Source organism: Myotis daubentonii, chromosome 4 (genome assembly GCF_963259705.1).
Source record: "Myotis daubentonii chromosome 4, mMyoDau2.1, whole genome shotgun sequence".
Taxonomy (NCBI): domain Eukaryota; kingdom Metazoa; phylum Chordata; class Mammalia; order Chiroptera; family Vespertilionidae; genus Myotis; species Myotis daubentonii.
The window spans coordinates 110,416,808-110,439,073 of NC_081843.1; the positions used below are offsets into that span (position 1 = coordinate 110,416,808).

Sequence of the window (22,266 nt, forward strand, 5' to 3'; positions counted from 1 at the left end):
AGAGACAAGTTATTTCACTTCTTTAAGCCTTAGTTTTCTCATCTATAAAATGAGACTATAATACCAATTCCAGAATTCAATGAAATAATAGATGTAAAGTGCTCAAACACACTTCTAGTATCCAGAAAATGATCAACAAACAATACCATAGCTATTATGTTGTTTTGCTATGACACAAGCAGTTGGAAAGTTGATGAATATTAAGAAATAGTTGCAATATTGTGAAATCTCAAACTATGCTAACCAGAAGTCAAGAGTATATTTCAAATCAAGGGAGCAAACCACTTCATCATCATGATAACCATCAAAGGGTGTTGTCAAACCCAAGCCAAAAGAGACGCACTGCCCTCAAGGAGCTTATAACCCAAAACAGATGACACTGGCATCAGCTCAGATGTAAAAGGCCAGAGCCATGGACAGAGAATTATACAATGAGCTCAGACCTAAAAGAGTTAAGAGCCAAGAAAGTGAAGGTACTAAGACAAATTTGTGCATAAATAAGGCTCATAGACCAGAGTTCTTGAACCCACAGATGGGGCAGAAAAAGTATTTAGAGAGTAATTTTTAACTTCTTTCTGTCTCGCTAGCAGCCCCAGTGAGCTCTCTGGCTTTCCTTTAAATAGACTTCTAAATAACGACAATAAAAGTCTGAGGAAGTCTTGACGAGTCTTCACAGATGGATAATGTCCATATCCACTGGGGGTGGGGAGGGAAATCACAGTCATATTATAATGATTAAAATCGCTTCACTGAGTCTTAATCACACGGCCAGAAAGTGTAAAGTTGTTGGGAAATTTTTTTCAGGTTTTTCCACCATATTAATATGGTAATTATTTAAGGAAAACTTACTCCAATGAGCAACTACGGGAAGAATTTCAAAGGCTGGACACAATGACGCTGCTGTTCATCATTTAAATGAATGCCCTCTCTGGGGTTGTTTTCATCTCTTCTAAATGTTCTAACTTACTCATCCCTTGGGCAGCCGTGAATAGCTTTTGTTCCTCTGGCTAATACAACCATTTAATTAAGTTACATATTTTTCTTTTAAGTGCTATGTATATTAAATCATTCCAGAAATACTTAAAAGATAATTCATTGAAGCAAATATTTTAGTCTTGCTCTTAGAAACAAGTGTCAGTTATCACTTTCCCTTATAAGCAAATCAGCTAAAACTTCAGAGGCTGCATAGATTCCAATAACTGCCAAGAAGAGGGCTGATTCAGCACCATACCAATTCACAAAGTGTGATCTCAGATCTAGCATCAGTGTGACCTTTCCTCTGTGAGACACATACTGGAGAGGTGACCGAGAAGAAAGGCACTACGGACACTGAGAGTTAGGACCGACATGTTGAAGTCAACCAGAAAAACAAACATAAATAAACTTCCGAACTGAGGAGGCTAAACAATGGCTAACACTGAGAGAGCTTACTACCTCCCAAGCACTGTTCAAAGCATACACACACACACACACACACACACACACACCACATATATATACACACATACATATGTAAATACACACACTCGTTTAGTCCTAACAAGCCTTGGGGGGAGGGGGGGGTGTGCTGTAATTATCCCCATTTTATAACTGGAAAAACTATCATCAGATAATAAATGGCAGAGACTGGATTTGAATTCAGGCATCTCTCCATAGTGTACACTGGTAACCATTACACCATATTGACTTTCAAACTCAACTTACTAGCTCACCATAATATATATAAAAGCACATTAGACCTCAAAGTGCTAAAAAATGTACATGCCTCACTCTTGCAACATAAACTCATTTTAGTGTCCTAACAGACAGGATAAGAAAGGTGAAGAGAGTTTCAAGTTCTTGATAGTTCTCCATTAAATAACAGGAAAAGGTTATTAAATCCCTTAAAATCATGCTAAAGGACTCTGTCTCACTCCTCACATTTTCACTAACATCCAAGCATTAGCAGATCTGTACATTATAGTCAGAATTCTCCATCGGAGGGGAGAAGGACTACAAATGGCAGCTCTGAAGCAGCAGGGTACAGACCTCGTCCAGCACTCTCCCTCGACACGGCGGTGTTGTATCCTGTCAACTTCCATCAAAATTAGTGCAGAGGGACATGGAGAAAATACAATCTCTATGGAGGATCACTGTGCCATCTCTCTCAATATATGCATCCAGAAGGGATTCTGATCCAAAGCTGAGTAAGGCACAGAGGGAGTTGGTAAAAATCATCGTTAAACACGGGCCAGAGGTCCTAAGCAAAGTGGTAATACAGGTAAACAAGGCAAGGGGTCAGGGCATGGAAATTCAATCAGCAAAAACAAGGAAATTGGGCTAGGACAGTGGTCGGCAAACGGTGGTTCGAGAGCCACATGCGGCTCTTTGGGCCCTTGAGTGTGGCTCTTCCACAAAATACCCATGCAGGCGCACATGTACAGTGCGAAGTTGACTTAAAACTTTAAGTAAAGTTTATTAAGTTAATTTTAGGGAACGTTGTGGAGTGAAAGAAGGTGTAGTGTCGAGGATTGAGAAAGGTATGTTGAGATGGTTTGGACATATAGAGAGGATGAGCGAAAGGAGATAGACGAAACAAGTATACAAGATGAGTGTGGATGGGAGAGTTGGAAGGGGTCGACCTCAGGGAAGGTACCTCAATCAGATTGAGGACGTTTTTAGCAAAGGCCAGCTTAGGAGGACCCTAATTAAGTTAATAACAATGTACCTACCTATATAGTTTGAGTTTAAAAAATTTTGCTCTCAAAAGAAATTTCAATCGTTGTACTGTTGATATTTGGCTCCATTGACTAATGAGTTTGCCGACCACTGGACTAGGAGATCATGGAGGAAAGAGTCCGATCTCAGTGAAGTTCTGGAAATAGAAATCTAGCCCCAAGCCAAAAAGTGAGGGCATATTTCAGTCAAAATATGGTGAAAGAGAGCCCCAGTAATTAATAAATTCATTCACTTATTCAACTGAGTTGGCTACGGAATTGAAGATTCTGTGACTCAGCACATCCAAAACTGACTTCCCTAAAGCCTCCCCTGTCCCCCCACTTCCTCAGGGAGATCTCCCCGCCTTGGAGGGTGGCTTAGGCCTCCAGTCATTCAGACTAGTCAGTCACTCACCCTTCACTCCTCAGATACAAACATCTACCAAGTCATATGTGCCTTGTAACCTAATGCTCTTATTTCACTTCTCTGGATTGGTCTTCCATTCTCACTCCGTATACTCGATTAAGCTCCTCATCACCTCTCATTTAGGACTGGACTCACCTGAAATCTAACTGATTCTTGCCTCCTCCCCCCCCCCCCCCGCCCCACCTGCCTAATTCCCTTTGATTTATCTCCCAGATGGAAAACAAAGTAGTTCTCCAAAACTTAAGTCTGATCATGCATCTCTCTTGCTTACATCCGTTTACTGAAAGGGAAAAAAGCAGGCCTCCCTCTCGACATCACCCCACCCCGAAGCCACCGGGAGAGGCATGGCAAATCACTGTGTGGGGTAAGGATAAAGACTCGTTTGAAAAGCACACTCAATCTATCCCGTTTCTGTAACAGAGTACAGAACATAAAGCTTAACAAAGCCTTCTTAACTAACTGAAAAACAGACAATGCATTGGTTTTTTAAATATTGAAAACTACTCTCTTATAAGATAAAATAGAAACACTTGGTCCAAGTCTATCTTTGTAAATGGAGAAACGCCATGTAAATGAGCAATCACTATCAACCTCAAATATTCAAACACACACAGCTACCATATCAGTTTCAGGCATATACAATTTCTAAGGTCACTTTCTAAGAATGTGGATTTAGGGATATTGGGGGGGGGGGGCTTATCATATCTAACAAAAGTAACTCAATTTATCAATATAAAAATAAGAAGTTATCTGTGTCCATTGTTTATGCTTATATGCATACAAGAGGGCAATGAGGGAAAAAGGAGACATATATAATACTTTCAACAATAAAGAATTTTAAAACAAATAAATAAGAAGTTATCATGTGTTTTGCTAGGGTTTCAAACTAATATTTCAGTGAAATGTTTAAAACATCTTTCCCTCTTTGAGATACACATTTTATGTGTGGGAAAACATTCAAGCCCCAGGCAAGTATCTATAGCATCTCCATATGTTTTAACTCATAGCGTTTGGAAAGTTTGCTCTGCTACTAAATGGTTTATAGGCAACTCTTTCTAGGTTTAAAAATAAAACAGCAAGATGTCATCTGGCTACTAGATCTGGTCAATGACAAGGAATTTCATTTAAGTTATGGGCATTTAAACTTAGCAAAATGTTTTAATTTTATGCCATTTCTTGATTCTCTCAGTAATAAAACATGTAAGGCATAAATATAATGCAAAATGAATTATTTCTTCAATTTATGTGGACTCTACACACTATTTTCATGAAGAAAACCAGAAATACAATTTGGAAGTAATTCTAATGCAGCCAATTTAGATGACAGCACTTGGGAGTACAGCTGAGGGAATGACTCGGAAGTCAGTGGAGTCTGAACTGATTTCGTGTCTTCCTCAACCTCTATTGCAGTTTGATCCTTGTTAACGTGATAGAAGGGCCCAGAAACTCCCTTTGCACTATGTCCCATACCCCTTCCTTCTCTCCTAGCTCCACTCCCCACACACCCGACTCTGCAGGCCCTGTCTGGACATACAGCCGGAAGCTGGGTCTTTTCAGTGTGAACCAGGTCCTCTATTGGACATGTTTGCCCTGGAGCATATGCGATTCCTGGCTTTTCAAACCTTTAGAGGAGAATGAGCATCCCTCCACCCCCGTCTCTTCCTTGCTGATGGTCCTTCAGCTGGAGAGGAAGAATGGGAGTCCACTCCCTGAGAGGCCCAAAAGATGTGGTTAAGGAACAGACGCTGGAGCCAGACTACCCGGAGTCAAATCCCAGGTCTACCCACTTCTTACGTGTGTCCTTAGGTAAATAACTCAATCTCAGTTAACGTATCCTTCAGATGGAGATAGGAATATTAGCCTTAGAGCTGTATCACAAGCAAATGCATTGGAAGCATTTAGAAAAATTCCTGGTACATAATAGGCAAGCAATGTTAGCTCCTATTCTAATTATTTTTTTTTTATTATTATTATTATTATTATTATTATTATTATTATTATTATTATTATCATTCTCACTACTATCACTGCCACCATACCATTACTAATGTGGAGGTAGGTAGCAATGAGAGGAGGTGAAATGTCTGGTCACATTCTACAGGCCACAACAGAACAATGCCACTGGGTTTATGTGGGCAAATGGTCTGGATGCAGTTCTTTAATATATTGAAAAGGACTATGAATGTAAAGGACTGAGTAAAAGAATGAATGCACTTTCACAAAGGTTATCTTATTTCATCCTTACAAGCAGCTGGAGATAAAGCTCATTATTCAGAGGAGGAAAATAAAATCTGGGAGGCAAAGTACTCTTATTATCACACCAGAGCCACCTCTGGGGAATACAAAGAACAGCACAGAAAGATGAGCCACACTGGGCTAATACAGAATATTCACAATAATAACTCATATTAAGTCTTAGTTATAGGGAAAAATATTCAAGCTCCAAATAATTTAAGCCAGTGAACTTTTAGAACACCGCCCACTTATCTACTGACTATTATCTGTTTTATTTTCTCTGTTAACTGTGCACAAATTAATTTTCACAACAAGCTTTGTATTTTTTTAGAGTAGTATCTATCCTTTCCTTAAAACTCTCCAAGCATCTAGTTCACTATTTGGTAAATACCCGATTTAATACTATCAGGATAATAATGAAGATTACACTCACCATACTTAGTAGAACACGCTGAATTCCAGGGGCTCAGTAATAGAAAACTATGGGGGTAATGTACAGTCCCTTTACCGAGAAGAGGAATGAGAGGAGGGGAAGGTGAATTCAGCTATTGCAGACAAATTTTAGGTGGCTAAAGGGAACAGCATTAAGTAGCAGTAAACTCATAGCAAAAGATTTATGTTTTTAAAATACTCCTTCAATTCTTCTGATTATGCCAAGCAGAAAGTCTTAATTTGGCACTAATTTGTCTTTAATACCTCCATAACACCTGCCAATATCTCTTTAACAGAGAAAGATTTCAGGCACGGAGCCTTGGCAGACAGCTAGCCAGTATATATAATTGTTTTACTTTTAACAGAACTTGAAAAACTGCTATGCTCTATTTACAGCAACTTTGGCTTCTTATTTATAGTAGTGTTATAATGTTTCCTTAGGGAAGGGGGGTCTGGGGGGGGATTACTTGATAGGCACTGCATGTTCTTATGAGGTGATAAAACGTTTTGAAACCAGAGAGAGCTGGTAGTTGCATAACATTGTGAATACATTTAAAACCACTGGATTGTATGTTTTAAAGTGGTTGGTTGCATGTTATGTGCATTTACATCAATTTTCAATGGTATTTATAATTTTTAAATAAATAAATTTTTTTAATTAAGTAAACAGCAAGGCAGTCTATAGATAGGAATTAGGAGAGTAGTATGCAAACAGATGAAGTTTGGGAAACAGGCTTAACTAGAGAAACTGGACTGGATTAGTATGGCTGAGACTGCAGGGGGTGAACGATAGCACTCGCATAGGGAGAGCCCAGCAAACTAATTTTGGTAGCTTTTCAAGAGACTAACAACCTAGTACCTTCTCGGCTGAGGTGACTTCTGGTGGCATACCAGGTATCTTCAAGGGCTCAGGCAAAAATCCCAAGGCAGGCAAAGCATCTTCTGCGTCCATCCGCCTCCTGTTCTCAATCTGCAGCTCCTTTCCTCTCCCTCACCATTCAGGTGCCCACTGTTCATGGGGACCTCTGGTCACTTGATGCCCAAACCATTTATTTTTCATCGTCACTCAAAACTCCTCTGTTTTAAGTATAGGCTTTAACTATGTTTTGAAAGAATTGATATTAGCCTTTCCTACTTCACAAGGTTGTTGTGAAGATCCAATGATATTTGAGACATGCTTTAAAAGTACTGTATAAGCTCTGGATTCTAACTCATTAGTGGGTAATAAAATTAATTTAATAGATTATGATCAGTACCTTCTTAGAAACAAAAATGAATGAAAAAATAGATAAGAATGCATTGTATATAGCAAGATTAGAAGCTGCTACAGTAAATGTCTATTTCAGTTTTGGATGTGTATGCTGGAGTGTACAGATATGTGTGCAGTCGGCCACAATGTAAACTGTAATAGACTATGGGTAAAAAAAGAAAAATACAATTTTCTAAGACAAATCAGCCCTTTCTCTGTCATATTTTCAGGTTGAGAGAGCATAAGAATCTGTCTTTTAGAATAAAACAGGGTTATCCCATGATGTACACAAGTACGGGCCCATCACCACCTGTCCCATGTGCATCAGTGTTTTCTAGCCATGAGGGTCACACTTTTCCTGCAAAAAGTACAGTAGTTCCCCTTATCTGCAGTTTTGCTTGCCAAGGTTCCAATTATCTACAATTAACTGTGATACAAATTATTAAATAGAAAATCTCAGAAATAAACAATTCATAAGTTTTAACTCTTGCACCTATGAGTGGTGTGATGAATTCTCATGCTGTCCACCCCCTTGTACCTGGACATAAACCACCCTTCTGTCTCGCATAGCCACACTGTATACACCACCCACCCATGAGTCACTCAGACGTAGCGCCAGAAGGTCAATGGTAACCTAACGCTACGTCACAATGCCTACATCCTCACCTCACTTCATCTCTTCACACAGGCACTGTTATCATCTCAGATCATCATAAGAAGAAAGCTGAGTATAGTACAATAAGATATTTGAGAGAGTGATCACATTCACATAGCTTTTATTACAGCATAGTGTTATCATTGTTCTATTTTATTATTAGTTATTGTTGTTAATCTCTTACTGTGCCTAATTAATCAATTAAACCTTATCATAGGTATGTACATATAGGAAAAAACATTGTATATGTTTATATAGGGTTCAGTACTATCTGGTTTCAGGCTTGGACTGGGGTCTTGAAAACGTGTCTCCTGCAGATAAGGGGGGGCTACTATAAAATTCTTTATCAGATAGCTTTGAGTGAGAGTAATTCTTTATATAATTAACTATAAGCAAATTTGGGCAAAGACTTCAAAAATATTTCTGAATTAAGATCTGATCCTTGCATTACTTTGTAGAATAGAGTTGAAAGCCCCCAAAACTCTGTTAAGTCACAAAATGGGTAAATATTTAAAATAGTCTGAATTACTGAGGTTTAACAGAATCTTGCAATGTTTTCCACTTCGGTCTCACATACAAAAATGAAAGTTTCTGAGACGTTGTAAGAAATGTGGACAATCATTAGAGCTTGAGTAATTAGCAGAAGGAGGAAGGAGAAAGAAAAGGCCAGGTGGATTCCCGAAGCACCCAGGGCCTGGGAGCTCAGTCACTGCTGGTTGCGTCACATCTGTGTGCAGTGAATCAGAGTCGGCTAAGAGAATGCACGCAGACCAGAGAACTGTTTCACATTTTTGGCTCAGACTTTACTTTCTGTATATAAAAGTCCTACTAGTGACTCGAGGAGTGAACATTTAACATTTACTATGTTGTTTATAATGGTTAGGACAGTAATGTTTGGCCTCGTCAGCTTACAGAATAAATCTCGGCTGTCCTGAGCTGAGGAGCGCGGCTCAGGAAGTCTCTCCCAGAGAGAGGCATCCCTTATATAGGCTTCTAGAGTAGACTCTGCAGGCGCCCAGAGCCTGGCCCTTTTAGAAGACGCAGCAGTCCTTTTACACACTGCACGGGACTTGACTTGTGCTAAGAAAATCCCAACAGTCTTTTTAAAAAATAATTGGGGAGCATTCATACCATATTGTCAATGAATACAAGATAACAATAAAAGTAAAATTAGCTGTTCAAAATTTGCTAAAATAACACAATATTGAAGCAGGCTTTCATGCAATCTAAATTCTCTACTCTCACACAGCCTACTCACCATAAGAAAAACCAGGCATCATGAAAGGTACTAATCAAATGGGTTAGATGGGATCATTTTCTAAATTAAATTATCTATATTATACCAGTGTACAAGACTTTTAAAAGGCATAATTTTAAATACTGTGGAAAAATTACCTTTATTAAATTTTACCCATTTGTCAATTGTTGCTTTAAAAACCCTAACGAGGCCAAACATCACCTCCACCACAGGCACTCTTGCCCAGAAAATGATCTGGACGTCCGTAACCACCAGCCCCCAACCATCACCTTGCTTCTGCCTTTGTCCCCATGCAGAACAGCCAATGTGATTCTTTTTTTTTTTTTTTAATATATTTTTATTGATTTCAGAGAGGGAGAGAGAGAGATAGAAACACCAATAATGAGAGAGAATCATGGATCGGCTGACTCCTGCACACCCCACACTCAGGATCAAGGCCACAATGCAGGCTTGTGCCCTGACTGGGAATGGAACCGTGACCTCCTGGTTCATAGGTCAATGCTCAACCACTGAACCACGCTGGCCGGGCCAGTGTGAATCTTCTTAAAATATAACTTGGATGACGATGTCATTCTTCTTGTAAAACCCAATGGCCCTATTACCCTCAGAAGAGTCTTCAAACTCTTTTCCATAGACTCCGAGGTACTATTTGATCTGATATCCTCTGCCCAACCTTTTCCCATTCACGCTTTCCTACGAAGGAAGGCTTCTTAATCTGACCTGTGAATGTGGGGAGAATGCATGTCTCAGATCTTCCCTTTTCTTTCTTTTTTCCCATTTTTAAAAATATGTTTTTATTGATTTTTTAGAGAAGAGGAAGAGAGTAGAGAAAGAAAAGCATGGATGAGAGAGAGAAACATAATTCAACTGCCTCCTGCATACCCCCTACTGGGGATTGAACCCACAACCTGAGCATGTGCCCTGATAGGAATCAACCCAGTGACCTCTCTGTGCATGGACAACACTCAATCAACTGAGCTACACGGCCAGGGCTTCTCTTTTCTTTCTTGAGTGCAAACTGCCCTTAGGGAGTAACTCTCTGCTTCTCCATGCCATGAGTCTTCCTGGGGCAAGCCTGCTCAGGTTCAGTGTTGATGAGACTGGGTGGGGGTGAGGGGACAAGTCTGTCCAATTCCAGGAGTTAGTCAGCAGGCACATCTGGCTTTCATCTTCCTCGGCCATCAGTAACAAAGGGGGACTCTGGCCTTCATCTGTCCTGCTTTAGTGATTAGTCTTATTTCCTCATTAGATTCCAGGTAGTGAAGAGGAGTGCTAATTATTAGCATGGAAACACACACGCTTGTAGGACACACACCTATGTGAGTACAGAAAGGAATCTAGAAATGCTCACCTCTGGATGGTGTAATTATAAGAGACTCATTTTCTTCAGATGCTTTTCTATTTTGGGTAAAAATTTTTACACATTACTATGGATTACTTTTATAATCAGAAAAAAAGCCAAAATTAACTTTCTTTGGAGGCCATTAAGAGGGCAAAGCTTGGGATCTGGTTTTCAGAGGAAATTATGAGCTATGCTTTGGATACATGTATAATGAAATTGAAAACAGAGTTACAAAATGACTCTCTATAATCATGACTGCACACAATGCAGGTAGAAATGTCTGGCCTTTAAAAAATAGTTCATAATTACTTTCACTTTAATTTTTTGGCTAAATTCAAGTCACCAAATAGTGACAAAAATTACATCATTCTCTATTTAATCTACATAGGCCCTCTGGTCTATTTATTCAACATAATGGAAATATAACATTATATTAATTGTTTACTTATAATGTTTATTCATTTGACTCCATAACAGAAGCTTTTATTCATATATTTTAAAAGAGAGATTTTTGGTTCATGACTGATTTCCATTTTTTCCCTAAATATCAACATACACCCATGAGTATACATATATGTTTTCTATTCCTACCACATTTAGGGGAAATTCTTCTATTTTACTTACAAGTTAACATTTTTTAACCCTGGCCATTAGCTCAGTTTAGATGTTTAGAGCATCGTCCTGATACTCCAGGTTTTAGGTTCAATCCCTGGTCAGGGCACATTCAAGAATCAACCAATGAATGCATAAATAAGTAGAACAACAAACTGATGTTTCTCTCTGTCTCTCTTTCTCTTTCTCTCTGTCTCTCTCTTCTCTTCTCTTCCCTTCTTCTTCTCTCTCTTCCTCCCTCCTTCCTTTTCTCTAAAATCAATCAAAATTTTAAAAAGTGATAAAATGTTTTAAGAGCACTTATAAAACTTTAAGTTTTAAGAACACTTATAAAACCACAATGAGATAACCCTGACACCCTGTTAGGATGGCTATCATATAAAAGATAGATAAGCCTTGGTGAAGATGTACAGCAACTTCTAGCGACTGGTCATCATTCCACAAAAACTGTAAAACACCTGGGAGCTAAGAAGAACGAGGAGGAAGAAGACCAATAGTTACTAAGAACCTGTTTGGTGCAACAAGTCTTATTCTGGGTTCTTTAAATACATTGCCTAATATAAACCTCAAAATAACCTGAAAAGGTGGGGATCGTGCCCTCATTTCATGAATAAAGAAAATGCAGTGCATAGAGCTTAAGAAACTCAGAACTGATCGACAGAAAGTTCCATGTCTCGGGTCTCACTGACAAAATGTGCTAGAGAACTAGACAGCAGACTTTCAGCTGTCATAGACAGTCTTCTAGACTCCCAGTATTAAAGCCAACGCAAAGACAAAAATCTCTATTTGAATTTTCAACATTGCTATTTCTATCTTTTATAGAGATACACCATTTTTTCCCAAAGGATGATACTAGAATCATTTTCTAAATCACTTGCTTTTTTAAAATTGTTTTTTTAAATGTCAATTTCGCCCTGGTCAGGTGGTTCTGTTGGTTGGAGCACTTTCCAGTACACTAAAAGGTTGTGGGTTTGATTCCCAGTCAGGGCATATACCTGGGTTGTAGGTTTGACCTCCGGTCGGGTCACATATGGGAAGCAATTGATCAATGTTTCTCTCTCACCTCTCTCTCTCTTTCTCTCTCTCTCTCTCCCCTTTCCTCCCTCCCCCTTTCTTTCTCTCTAAAAATCAATGAACATATCCTCAGGTGAGAATTTTTTTTTAAGTCATACTTCCCCTATAATATGCTTCTCTCCCCCCTATATGCAGTATTTGACTGCTTTAACTTGAGCAGTTGGGTAAAGGCTGTGAATTATTAAGTGATCAGTGTTTGGAGAAAGAAGGGAAAGATCACATTTTTGACTCATTCTCAGTTAGGTGGTAGGTGCTCAAAAATACCTGGTGAAATTTTCCTGACCTACATAGATAGCTGGATATATAAATATATACAGATATAGAGATACTAGTAGCCCTGTGCATGAATCTGTACGCCAGTAGGTCGCCGCCCTCCTGTAGATCCACCCGCCCCCCTCCCCTCCTCATAGCTTGCTGCCCTGCCCCCACCTGTAGCTCTCCGCAGCCCCCTTGTACCTCGCTGGCCCACCCTCCTACTGATTCGTGATCTGGTCATGATGCGCTTGGTTGTTACGCCTCAGGGCATAACAGCTAATTGGCATATTCCTCTCTTATTATATAGGATGGAGAAAAGTACAGAGGGATACATACCAAGTAATTTACAAGCATTTGGGGTAGAGATAGAATGATGAGATAACAAAGGGAAGGCAATTAATAATGAAATAATAGTAACAGATTTTTTGAAAAGTATACATTTCACATGTATAAAATTATGATTCAATTCAAATAAAAAATTTTGAAAAAAGCAAATTAGAGTTATACATATTTACTTACAAGGTTGTCCATGCTATATTCAATTAAATTAAGCGCATTGCAATCCTCTCTCTATGTAAAAACAAATAAAACCTCTTACTCCCTATTAATAAAGGGTAAGGTAAACAAGGCCATAAATCAAGCAAATGTTAACATGGGTTAAAAAGTCAATTTTGCCCTGTTTGGGTGGATCAGTTGGTTACCTGACGGTGACTGGAGACACTTAAAGATTCAGGGTGCAGTGGGTGTAAGTTACTACTGGGGACTTCTTTCCTGCATTCTCTCTCCATCATATGCTCTTACTCACCAGCGGAAACCTGCCCAGGAGCTTATCTCCTGGTGTGATACCCAGCTCTGGCCCCAGCTTCCCCTGCCCCACACTTACATGCAAATGTAAAAATATAAATAAATATCATGAATGGGATGTGGTATAATAAGCTATACATTCATGTACTATTAAATTCTAGCAAAATAGAATCAAGGACTATGATTAGCAGAATGGCTAGAAAAGATGGAGGAGGTGGGAGGAGAACTAGCATTCAAACTGCTTTATTTTCTACAAAACTGGAAACAGAGGATACTCATTACCTCAAGAGATATGCAAGGCCAATCTTTAAAAAAATATAAAGGTTCTAAGAGAAAGACACACACAATAATATATATGAACCATGTTAAACAGACACTATTAAAGCTACCCAAGAGGGCGGGCGGAGCAAGCAGTTATGGCTGCTCTCGGTTCGTCCCTAGGGGCTCTCCCTCGCTGAGTCCCAGCAACCGCTGCGGGCCTCGGAGAGAAAGCTGCCTTCGAGTTCCGACCGAAGCCAGACAGTCCCGCTTCTCCCGTTTGAGTCTGGGTCCCTAGAGACTCGCCCGGATCTGGAGCTCAGAGTCTGAAACTCCCTCCCGATTGAGGGCGACGGCTGCGCCCTCCGCCGCCAGCCCGCTCCGCGCGCTCCCCACCTGAGTGTTTCGCTTCAGCACTGCGCCTCCTCTGAGTTTGGAATCAAGTCAATAACTAACAATCGATCATCAAGGACTCAGCGGCTGCTGCTTCGCACGGAGGCGAGGCAGGAGGTGGAGAAGGTTGGCACACAGCTGTGAGAGCAGGCCATTCTTCATCTACCTACAGGAATACCACTAAAGACACCTACTTCATAGCCTTCTTGTGAAGATTAACGACACACTTCAGATGAGAGGTGATAAGGACTAAACTCAGGCACTGGTAATGGGGAGGAAAGCAAGAATGTCTAAGACGGACATCACAAAAGCCACCTGCAGGACTGCCTCCCTGAAGACCAGAAACCTGGAGCGTTGCCATGACTGAAAGAAAGACGACTTTGATGTATTCCCTGGACACCCATGTGGCCTTGAAAGTCAATGATAGAGTTACTGTTTATTGAGCACATACTCCACGCCAGGCAGTACAATACACTAGATGCCTTTGACACAGAGACATTAATAAAGTCATATACGTAACGCACATGTGGTCATCTTACAGAGATGGAAACCGAGGCACTGAGAAGACAGGGGCTTTGCCTAATGTCACAGAGTCAGTAAGCGGCAGAGACCAAGATTGTTAAGCTAGGTGTATTTGCTTAGGAATTTACAAATACTAGTTTGTCTTGGGGTGGGGATTAGACCCTGTCCTGGTGTCATCTTTATTTTTATAGTTTGTTTTGTTGTCTTTCTTTTTTTCAGTCTACTATTGTTTTGGGTAGAAAAAAGAGCAATGATGTAAAAGACAGAGTATGGAAAAAAATCTATCAGTGTTATTGCTTTAGGTAAACACTTGTGACTTACTAGCTAATAATAATAATAATAATAATAATAATAATAATAATAATAAGCTACCCAAGAAAACTTCACGGTTTAGAATTTCTATGTTTAAATCAACAGCTCCCAGAGACAATGAAAGCCAGTTACTTAAAAATTTACTGCTTGGCTAAAACTCAGTTTACAATTCAAAGGATTTTTAAAATCTCTGTGCTGTTATGAAGCTTTACAGGGTTTGTAGTGAAGATGAAAACAGAAATAAAGAGATCTGACAAACAGAAAATGCCAAAGCTATTTCTGGCATTATAAACATGGGTTCTTTTTTCACTGCCATTACTTTTTACCTTATTCCTAGAAAACTAACTTTAACTCTTGTGCCTGAAAAGATGACTACTTTCCTGGGACCCCTTTCAAAATGTAAATGTTTTATTTGAAAGACATTATTTTCATAATTTTTAAAAAGAACTAGAATGTAATTCCCACGAGGGCAGGAATTATTTTTTTAATTTTTTAACTGATTGGTTTTGAGAGAGAGAGAAACACTGATTTGGACAACACTTTAACCAACTACGCTACACAGCAAGGGCCAGGAATTTTGGCTAATCTGCAATATTTCTAGTGCCTAGAATAGTGCCTGCCATATAGTAGGTACTTAATAAAAATTTACTGAATTAATAAGTAGACCAGAACCCATGGACACAGACAAGAAGGTGGTAAAGACCTGGTGCGGGGGGCGGGCTAGAAGGAGTCAGTGGTGGATAGAGGGGGTATATGTAATACTTTCAACAATAAAGTTTTAAAATAAAAAATAAAATAAAACTAATCACTGTTGAAAAAAAAAAAAGAACCAAATTGTTACTATAACATTAGTCTAGATTTTCATTTTAACATTAGTAATGTAGAATCATTCTACTTATCAAAAGTTCTGATTTTACCACATATACAAACACCCCTCCTTTTTTAAATGTATTTTTATTGATTTCAGAGAAGAAGGGAGAGGGAGAGGGAGAGGGAGAAATAAAAACATCAATGAGAGAGAATCATGGATAAGCTGCTTCCTGCCCACCTCCTACTGGGGATAGAGCCCACAACTCAGGCCTGTGCCCTGACCAAGAATTGAACCGTGACCTCCTGGTTCATAGGTCGACCCTCAACCACTGAGCCACACCAGCCAGGCATATAAAGCCCTTTTTAAAGCTTATTGGTAATTCACAAAATTAGTCGAAGTCTTTTATATTCATTATTTCTATGATTATAAAATTCTATGATCCTCTCCAATTCAAATTGTATTTATTCTAATAATGACCTAAACTGTAAAGGAAAAATCTAAAACCTATTCAAATGGAATATTAAGTCAAAATATTTTTTAAATTACTACAGAAATAACTGCAAAACAATGGCTGTATCATCTTGGACATTTCACAATTTTCTTAAATCTTTTAAAGGGTATTTTCTAGCTCTCTGCTTAGCCTTGCTTTACATTACCATCAAATCCTTCATTTTCAAAATCATTTACATTTAAATGCTGTATAATAAACTGCACTGTGCTTCTTAATTTTTATACCAAACAACCTAATTTATTTTAAAAACAAAATTTAATACACATTAGAAAATACTAAGCTGGTATATTTGCTGAAATGCTGTTTACTGCAAAAGTTCCAATGTTTTGTCAACTAACACTGAAGTTTAAATTAGGGCTAAACTCAGGAAACTGATCTTCATAACATTTTAACATTTATCTTATATATAAGGTGGTTTTCTTCTAAGAAAAACGGACTTAAATGTCCTTGACTCACCGTCAGATTCCGGTCCCAGATCTGTATGCTTCCGTTCTGGCAGGCAGCTGCTATGAGGTTTCCATCTCTACTGTATGTGCATGTGGTGGGAATCACTTTTTTACCCTGCATCGTCCGTGGTTTAAACACACTTTTTTGTTTCTTTGGATTTTCAACTTCCCATGTCCTCACAGTCCTAAAAAAAAAAAATAAGGAGACTGTCATGTACCAAAAAGAAAGGAGTTCAAAACACAAAACGCCCATATAGACTGCTTCAACTTTTAAGCATGTAAATGTAATAAATATTTTTAAATGAAATGTGCTCTGTGAAACATTCTCCAGTTATAAATGAGGTTACTCTCTGCAATAAGGTGAACCGTGTTGTTGTCAAATCAAAGAGCAAATGGCAAATTCTACTTCACATCTATTAGATTCGTTCTGACCCTCTAAGGCAGTGGCCTCCACACAGTCCTGACTGATACACTCTGATCAGTAAAACTACACCACCTACATATACACACATTACTTTCTGAATTACTTATATGTGTTAATGCACCATTTTGTAACATACACTAGAAAGCACACTGAAAAAAACAGGTCATTAACAAAGAATGATGGCCTGCTCTATGTCCCAGGCAAAGACCTCATGCCCCTTGGGGAGGAGTAAAAACCAAGCTATCAGCCCCTGAGTTTTCACTAAGTAACAAGCAACAGCAGTCTAGAGCTAGGGTGGGAACAGAATACAACAGATTTTAAAATATAGTATATCAAAATTCATGGTATTCAGTTACTACAGGATACAGAGAGAAATACAGCATTAACTGTACATATTAGAAAAAAATACCTCAAATCAATGACCTACCATTCAACCTTAAGAAACTAAAAATAGAGAAAATTAAATCCAAAGCAAGCAGAAGGAAGGATATAATAAAAATGAGAGTACAAAGGAATAAAATAGAAAACAGAAAAACAGTGGAGAAGCCAAAAGCTGGCTCTCTGAGAAGTTCAATAAAATTAACAAATCGCTAGCAAAATTGATGGGGGAAAAAAAACAGCAATGTAGACAATATCAAATATTGAATGAAAGAGAGGATATATCATTATAGAGCTTAACAACATTAAAAGGATAAGAAAAGAATTTTATGAACAAATTTACATACATACACCTTACCCCAAGCCTTCCCCACACTATTGTCTGTGTCCAGGGGTTATGCATACATGTAGATAAGTTCTTTGGTTAATCTCTTCCTGTCCCCTCCCCACTTCCCACTGAGATTTGTCAGTCTGTTCCATGCATATATGCCTCTGGACCTATTTTGCTCGTCAGTTTATTTTATTCATTAGATTCCACATAGGAGTGAGATCATGTGATAGCTGTCATTCTCCACCAGCTTGTTTTGCTTATTAGCATAATAATCTCCAGGTCCCTCCATGCTGACACAAAGGGTAGGAGCTCCTTCTTTTTTACAGCCACATAGTATTCCACTTTGTAAATGTACCCACTCATCTACTGATGGGCACTTGGGCTGTTTTACATGTGGTACTTTTTCTGCATGTAAATATCCACTGTTTTGTAACATTTGTATCTGAACATTCAAACCTTACCCTTGCTGAACATATTCTGTCTTGCTTACTTGTCTCCTATCTCAGGTCACTATGCCTCCCACAGTTAATATGCGCAAAACATTGAGAAATAACTTGTGTGCCTTTTCTTTCTACAGTCAGCTCTGCAACCGGGAGGATAAATTATTATGGTTTCTCCTTTTTTATAACTGAACATCTCCAAAAGTCAGCTGATACTTTAGAATTATGATATGAAAGACCACACACAAATATCATTGTCATTATCATGCTTGTTTAATGTTCTTCATCTCTAAAACTGGAATAACACTGCCACAATGAGGAGTTATGAGGATTAAATGAGATTAGGGATGTAAACGTGTCCAGGACAGCACTTGGAACACAGTAGGCACTCAATAAATACTCGTTCCTTTCTCTCTTCCTCTCAGACCATAAATAAGATATTAAAGCTAATAAACCCAACACTAAGTATGTACCATTTATTTCAATTGTATAGTAACAGGTTGAGCTGGTTATCAAATAACAGAAGAAAAGAAAGCAGCTAATGTGGCATATAAATGTACACAATATAAATTTAGGCAGAATCTGATGGTGACTAATTACACTATATTGTATGGCTCTGATTCTCTGAGTCTTTGTCTTCAAAAATGGATGCTAAAGTACAAGGCCAGTAGGTATCTGTCAAAACATTTTCTGTTACGGAACACATATTTTGAAACTTGAAGGGAGATCTGGTCTTGTAAAATTAAAACCGTTTTATAAAAATGATTTGAAAATAGAAGAAGTATCTGACTGGGCTGTTCTGGAAACACAATGAAAACACACCGAAGACAAGAAAAAACACAGGTGGGTCGTTATATTGCCCCAGGCACAAATGCTTTCTGTCTTAAAATTCTGAATTCTTTCCAAATACAAGTTCTAAACTTTCTGGCATCTGCTGCATAAATGCATCACAGCATTTGGCAGAAGTCAAGGGAAGCATTAATTTTGCATGGAAATCACTTAAGAGATCTTGGTTTAATTTTTCCTCGAAAGACTACACAAGCAGCGTGAGTGGTGGAACAGTCTGAAACTGGCTGGCTCTCTTGGCAGAACAAATCCAACAAGACAAACTTCTTTTCAAAAATGTCCAAATACTAAGATATTAAGGTTCCACAAAAATGGGGGAAATAATCTAGCTTCAATATAAACCCACAATAATCTTTATAAACATACATAATTCTCATGCACCCACTGAGTAATTGCAATAAGAATACAGTCGCACTTAAAAGAAACAGATTTGGTACTAATGCTATAAACTTACAATTACGAAAATTAGGCCCTCTGAAATCTAGCATCAGAGTAGGGAATGAATGCTACAATAAATACCACTTGTGCTCTTACATTATGGCCAACTGGTTTTCAACAGATACCATAACAATTCAATGGAAAAAGAATGTGTGTGTGTGTATGTGTGTGTGTGTGTGTTTTTCAAAAAATGTGGCCGATACAACTAGATATCTATATGCAAAAAAGGTGAATGTGGTCTTTACTTCACATCATACAAATATTAACTTAAAATGGACCATAGATATAGAGGTAAAACTCTTAAAACATGACCTTGGATTAGGAAATGATTTCGTAGATGCAGCATCAGAAGCACAAATGATTTTTAAAAAAAAAGATAAGTTGGATATTGTCAAAATTAAAAATTTATCTGCTTCAAAAGATACAATGAAGAAAGTTTAAAGACAAGACATAGACTTGGAGGAAATATTTATAAATCATATAATGATAATGGAATGGTTATCTAGAATATCTAAAGAACTTGCATCATTTAATAAAAAGCTAAGTGATGCAATTTTTTAAATGGGCAAAAGATTTAAATATAAGTTTCACTAAAGAATGTACACAAATGCCCATTAAGCTCATGAAAAGATATTTGACATTACCTATTATTAAGAAAATACATGCAAATCAAAATTACAATGTAATAACACTTTATACCCACTGGATAGCTACTAGTATAATAAAAAGACAGACAATAGTAAGTGTTGGTGAGGAAGAGACTGGAACCCTCATACATTATTGGTAGGAATGTAAAATGGTAGAACCGCTTTGGAGAACAGTTTGGCAGTTTTGTAATACAGATTCACTACGTGACTTAGCAATTCCACTCCTAGGTTTCCACCCAAGAGAACTGAAAACATATCCCCATGCAACGACTTGAACATGAAGTTCCGAGATGCATTGTACATAATAGCCCCAATGTACATTAAGTGATGGATGGATAAACAAAATACCAAGCTGCCATACAATGGAAAACTGGCAATAAAAAAAGTAATACACACACATGTAACTGAGGCTGCCATAACAAAGAACTACAAACTGGGTGGCCTCAAACAACAGAAATTTATTCTTTCACACTCCCAGGCTCTGGGGGACAACCCTCCTGCCTCTTCCAGTTTCGGTGCCTGTCAGCAGGGCTTGGTTTCCTTGGCTTCTCATCACGTCACTGCAAGCTCTGCCTCGATCTTTACGTGGCCTTCGCTGTGTGTCTTCTCCTGTTCCATCTCCTGTAAGAATACTGGCACTGTGTTTAGGGCCCACCTGGATAAGACCTCTCTGCCAAGATCCTTCCCGAGCAGGGAACCGTTCACAGGTTCCAGGAATTTGATATGGAAATATCTTTTGGGGAGCTGCCATTCAACCCACTACCCACTGTCACATGGATGAACCTCAAACTACATTCTGCTAAGTTAAAGAAGCTAGACACAAAAGGCCACATATTATATGATCCCATTTATCTGAAATGTCCATATGAGGCAAATATATAGACAGAAAGCAGATTAGTGGTTGCCTACGACGGGGGTAAGCATGGGGAACGACTGAAGATGGTTTCCTTTTGGGGTGATAGAAATGTTGTAAATTAGATGGTTGCGCAACTCTGTAAATATACTAAACATCCTTTAACTGCCCCCAGTCTCTTCTAGTTTCAGCTGGAATCTCTATAGCCGAAAGTCTCATTAAATTCCTAGAATGACCATCAGTAATTAAACATTTCTGAGGACCACTTTAGGAAACCTCAGATGAAGAAGTCCATTAAATGGAAGTAGAAAAAATTCCCAATTTAAAATATACACCAATATTCTTATTAGACAAAAATTACTCCGTGCTCTTACAAACCAAATAACATAAAGCTCTTTACAAAACACTTTTTAAAACTTTTATTTCATTAAGTCACACAAGACACGAGATCAGGGCCTGGTGTATAGATTAAGAAGTGAAGAGTCCTGAATGACACAGAGTGCTAGTCCAAGTGACCTCCTGGACCACTGCAGGTGAAGACTCAACAGGTTCCTACCAACATTCAATTAAAACTCTAGCCCAGGACAATGGACACTAAGGAGAAAATAAACAAATGGGACTACATCAAATAAAAAGCTTCTGCACAGCAAAAGAAACCATCAACAAAACAACAAAAAAGCCCACTGCTTGGGAGAACATATTGACCAATGTTATCTCCGATAAGGGTTTAATCTCCAACATTTACAGGGAACTCATACACCTTAACAAAAGAAAGACAAACAACCCAATCAAAAAATGGGCAAAGGACCTAAATAGACACTTTTCAAAAGAGGACATTCAGAAAGCCAAGAGACATGTGAAAACATGCTCAAAGTCACTAATCATCCGAGAGATGCAATTCAAAACGACAATGAGGTACCATCTCACACCTGTCAGAATGGCTATCACCAACAAATCAAACAACAGTATAGCCTTTTCTCAAAAATTTAAAAATGGAACTCCCATTTGACCCAGTAATACCACTTCTAGGAATATATCCCAAGAAACCAGAAACACCAATCAGAAAGGGTATATGCACCCCTATGTTCATAGCAGCACAATTTACAATAGCTAAGATTTGGAAACAGCCTAAATGCCCATCAGCAGATGAGTGGATTAGAAAACTGTGGTACATCTACACAATGGAATACTACGCTGCTATAAAAAAGAAGGAATTCTTACCATTTGCAGCAGCATGGATGGAACTGGAGAGCATTATGCTAAGCAAAATAAGCCAGTCAGAGAAAGATAAATATCACATGATCTCACTCAGATATGGAATATAATAAACAACATAAACTGATGAATTAAAATAGATCCAGAGACACAGAAGCATCAAACATTCCATCCAACCTCAGGGAGAAGGCAGTGGGTGCAAGGGTAATTTTTTCCAGGTCGGGGGATGTGAGAGATCAACCAAAGGACTTGTATGCATGCATATAAGCATAACCAATGGACATATGACACTGGGGGGTAGGGGAGGCCAGGGGATTGTCAAGGGCGGGGGGGAAAAAAAAGGAGACATATGTAATACTTTTTGTAATACTTTAAGCAATAATAAAAAAACAAAAAAACCTC

The 22,266-nt window shown here is 38.5% G+C and overlaps 1 protein-coding gene across 1 annotated transcript in view; it reads right to left on the bottom strand.

Moving 5' to 3' along the window:
* Nucleotides 1-22,266, bottom strand: part of WDR70 (WD repeat domain 70) — a 209,626-nt gene that overhangs the window by 75,651 nt on the left and 111,709 nt on the right. Inside the window, exon 10 of the mRNA XM_059694917.1 lies at nt 16,303-16,477. Coding sequence (XP_059550900.1) covers nt 16,303-16,477 — 175 coding nt within the window. The remainder of the gene's footprint in view (nt 1-16,302; nt 16,478-22,266) is intronic.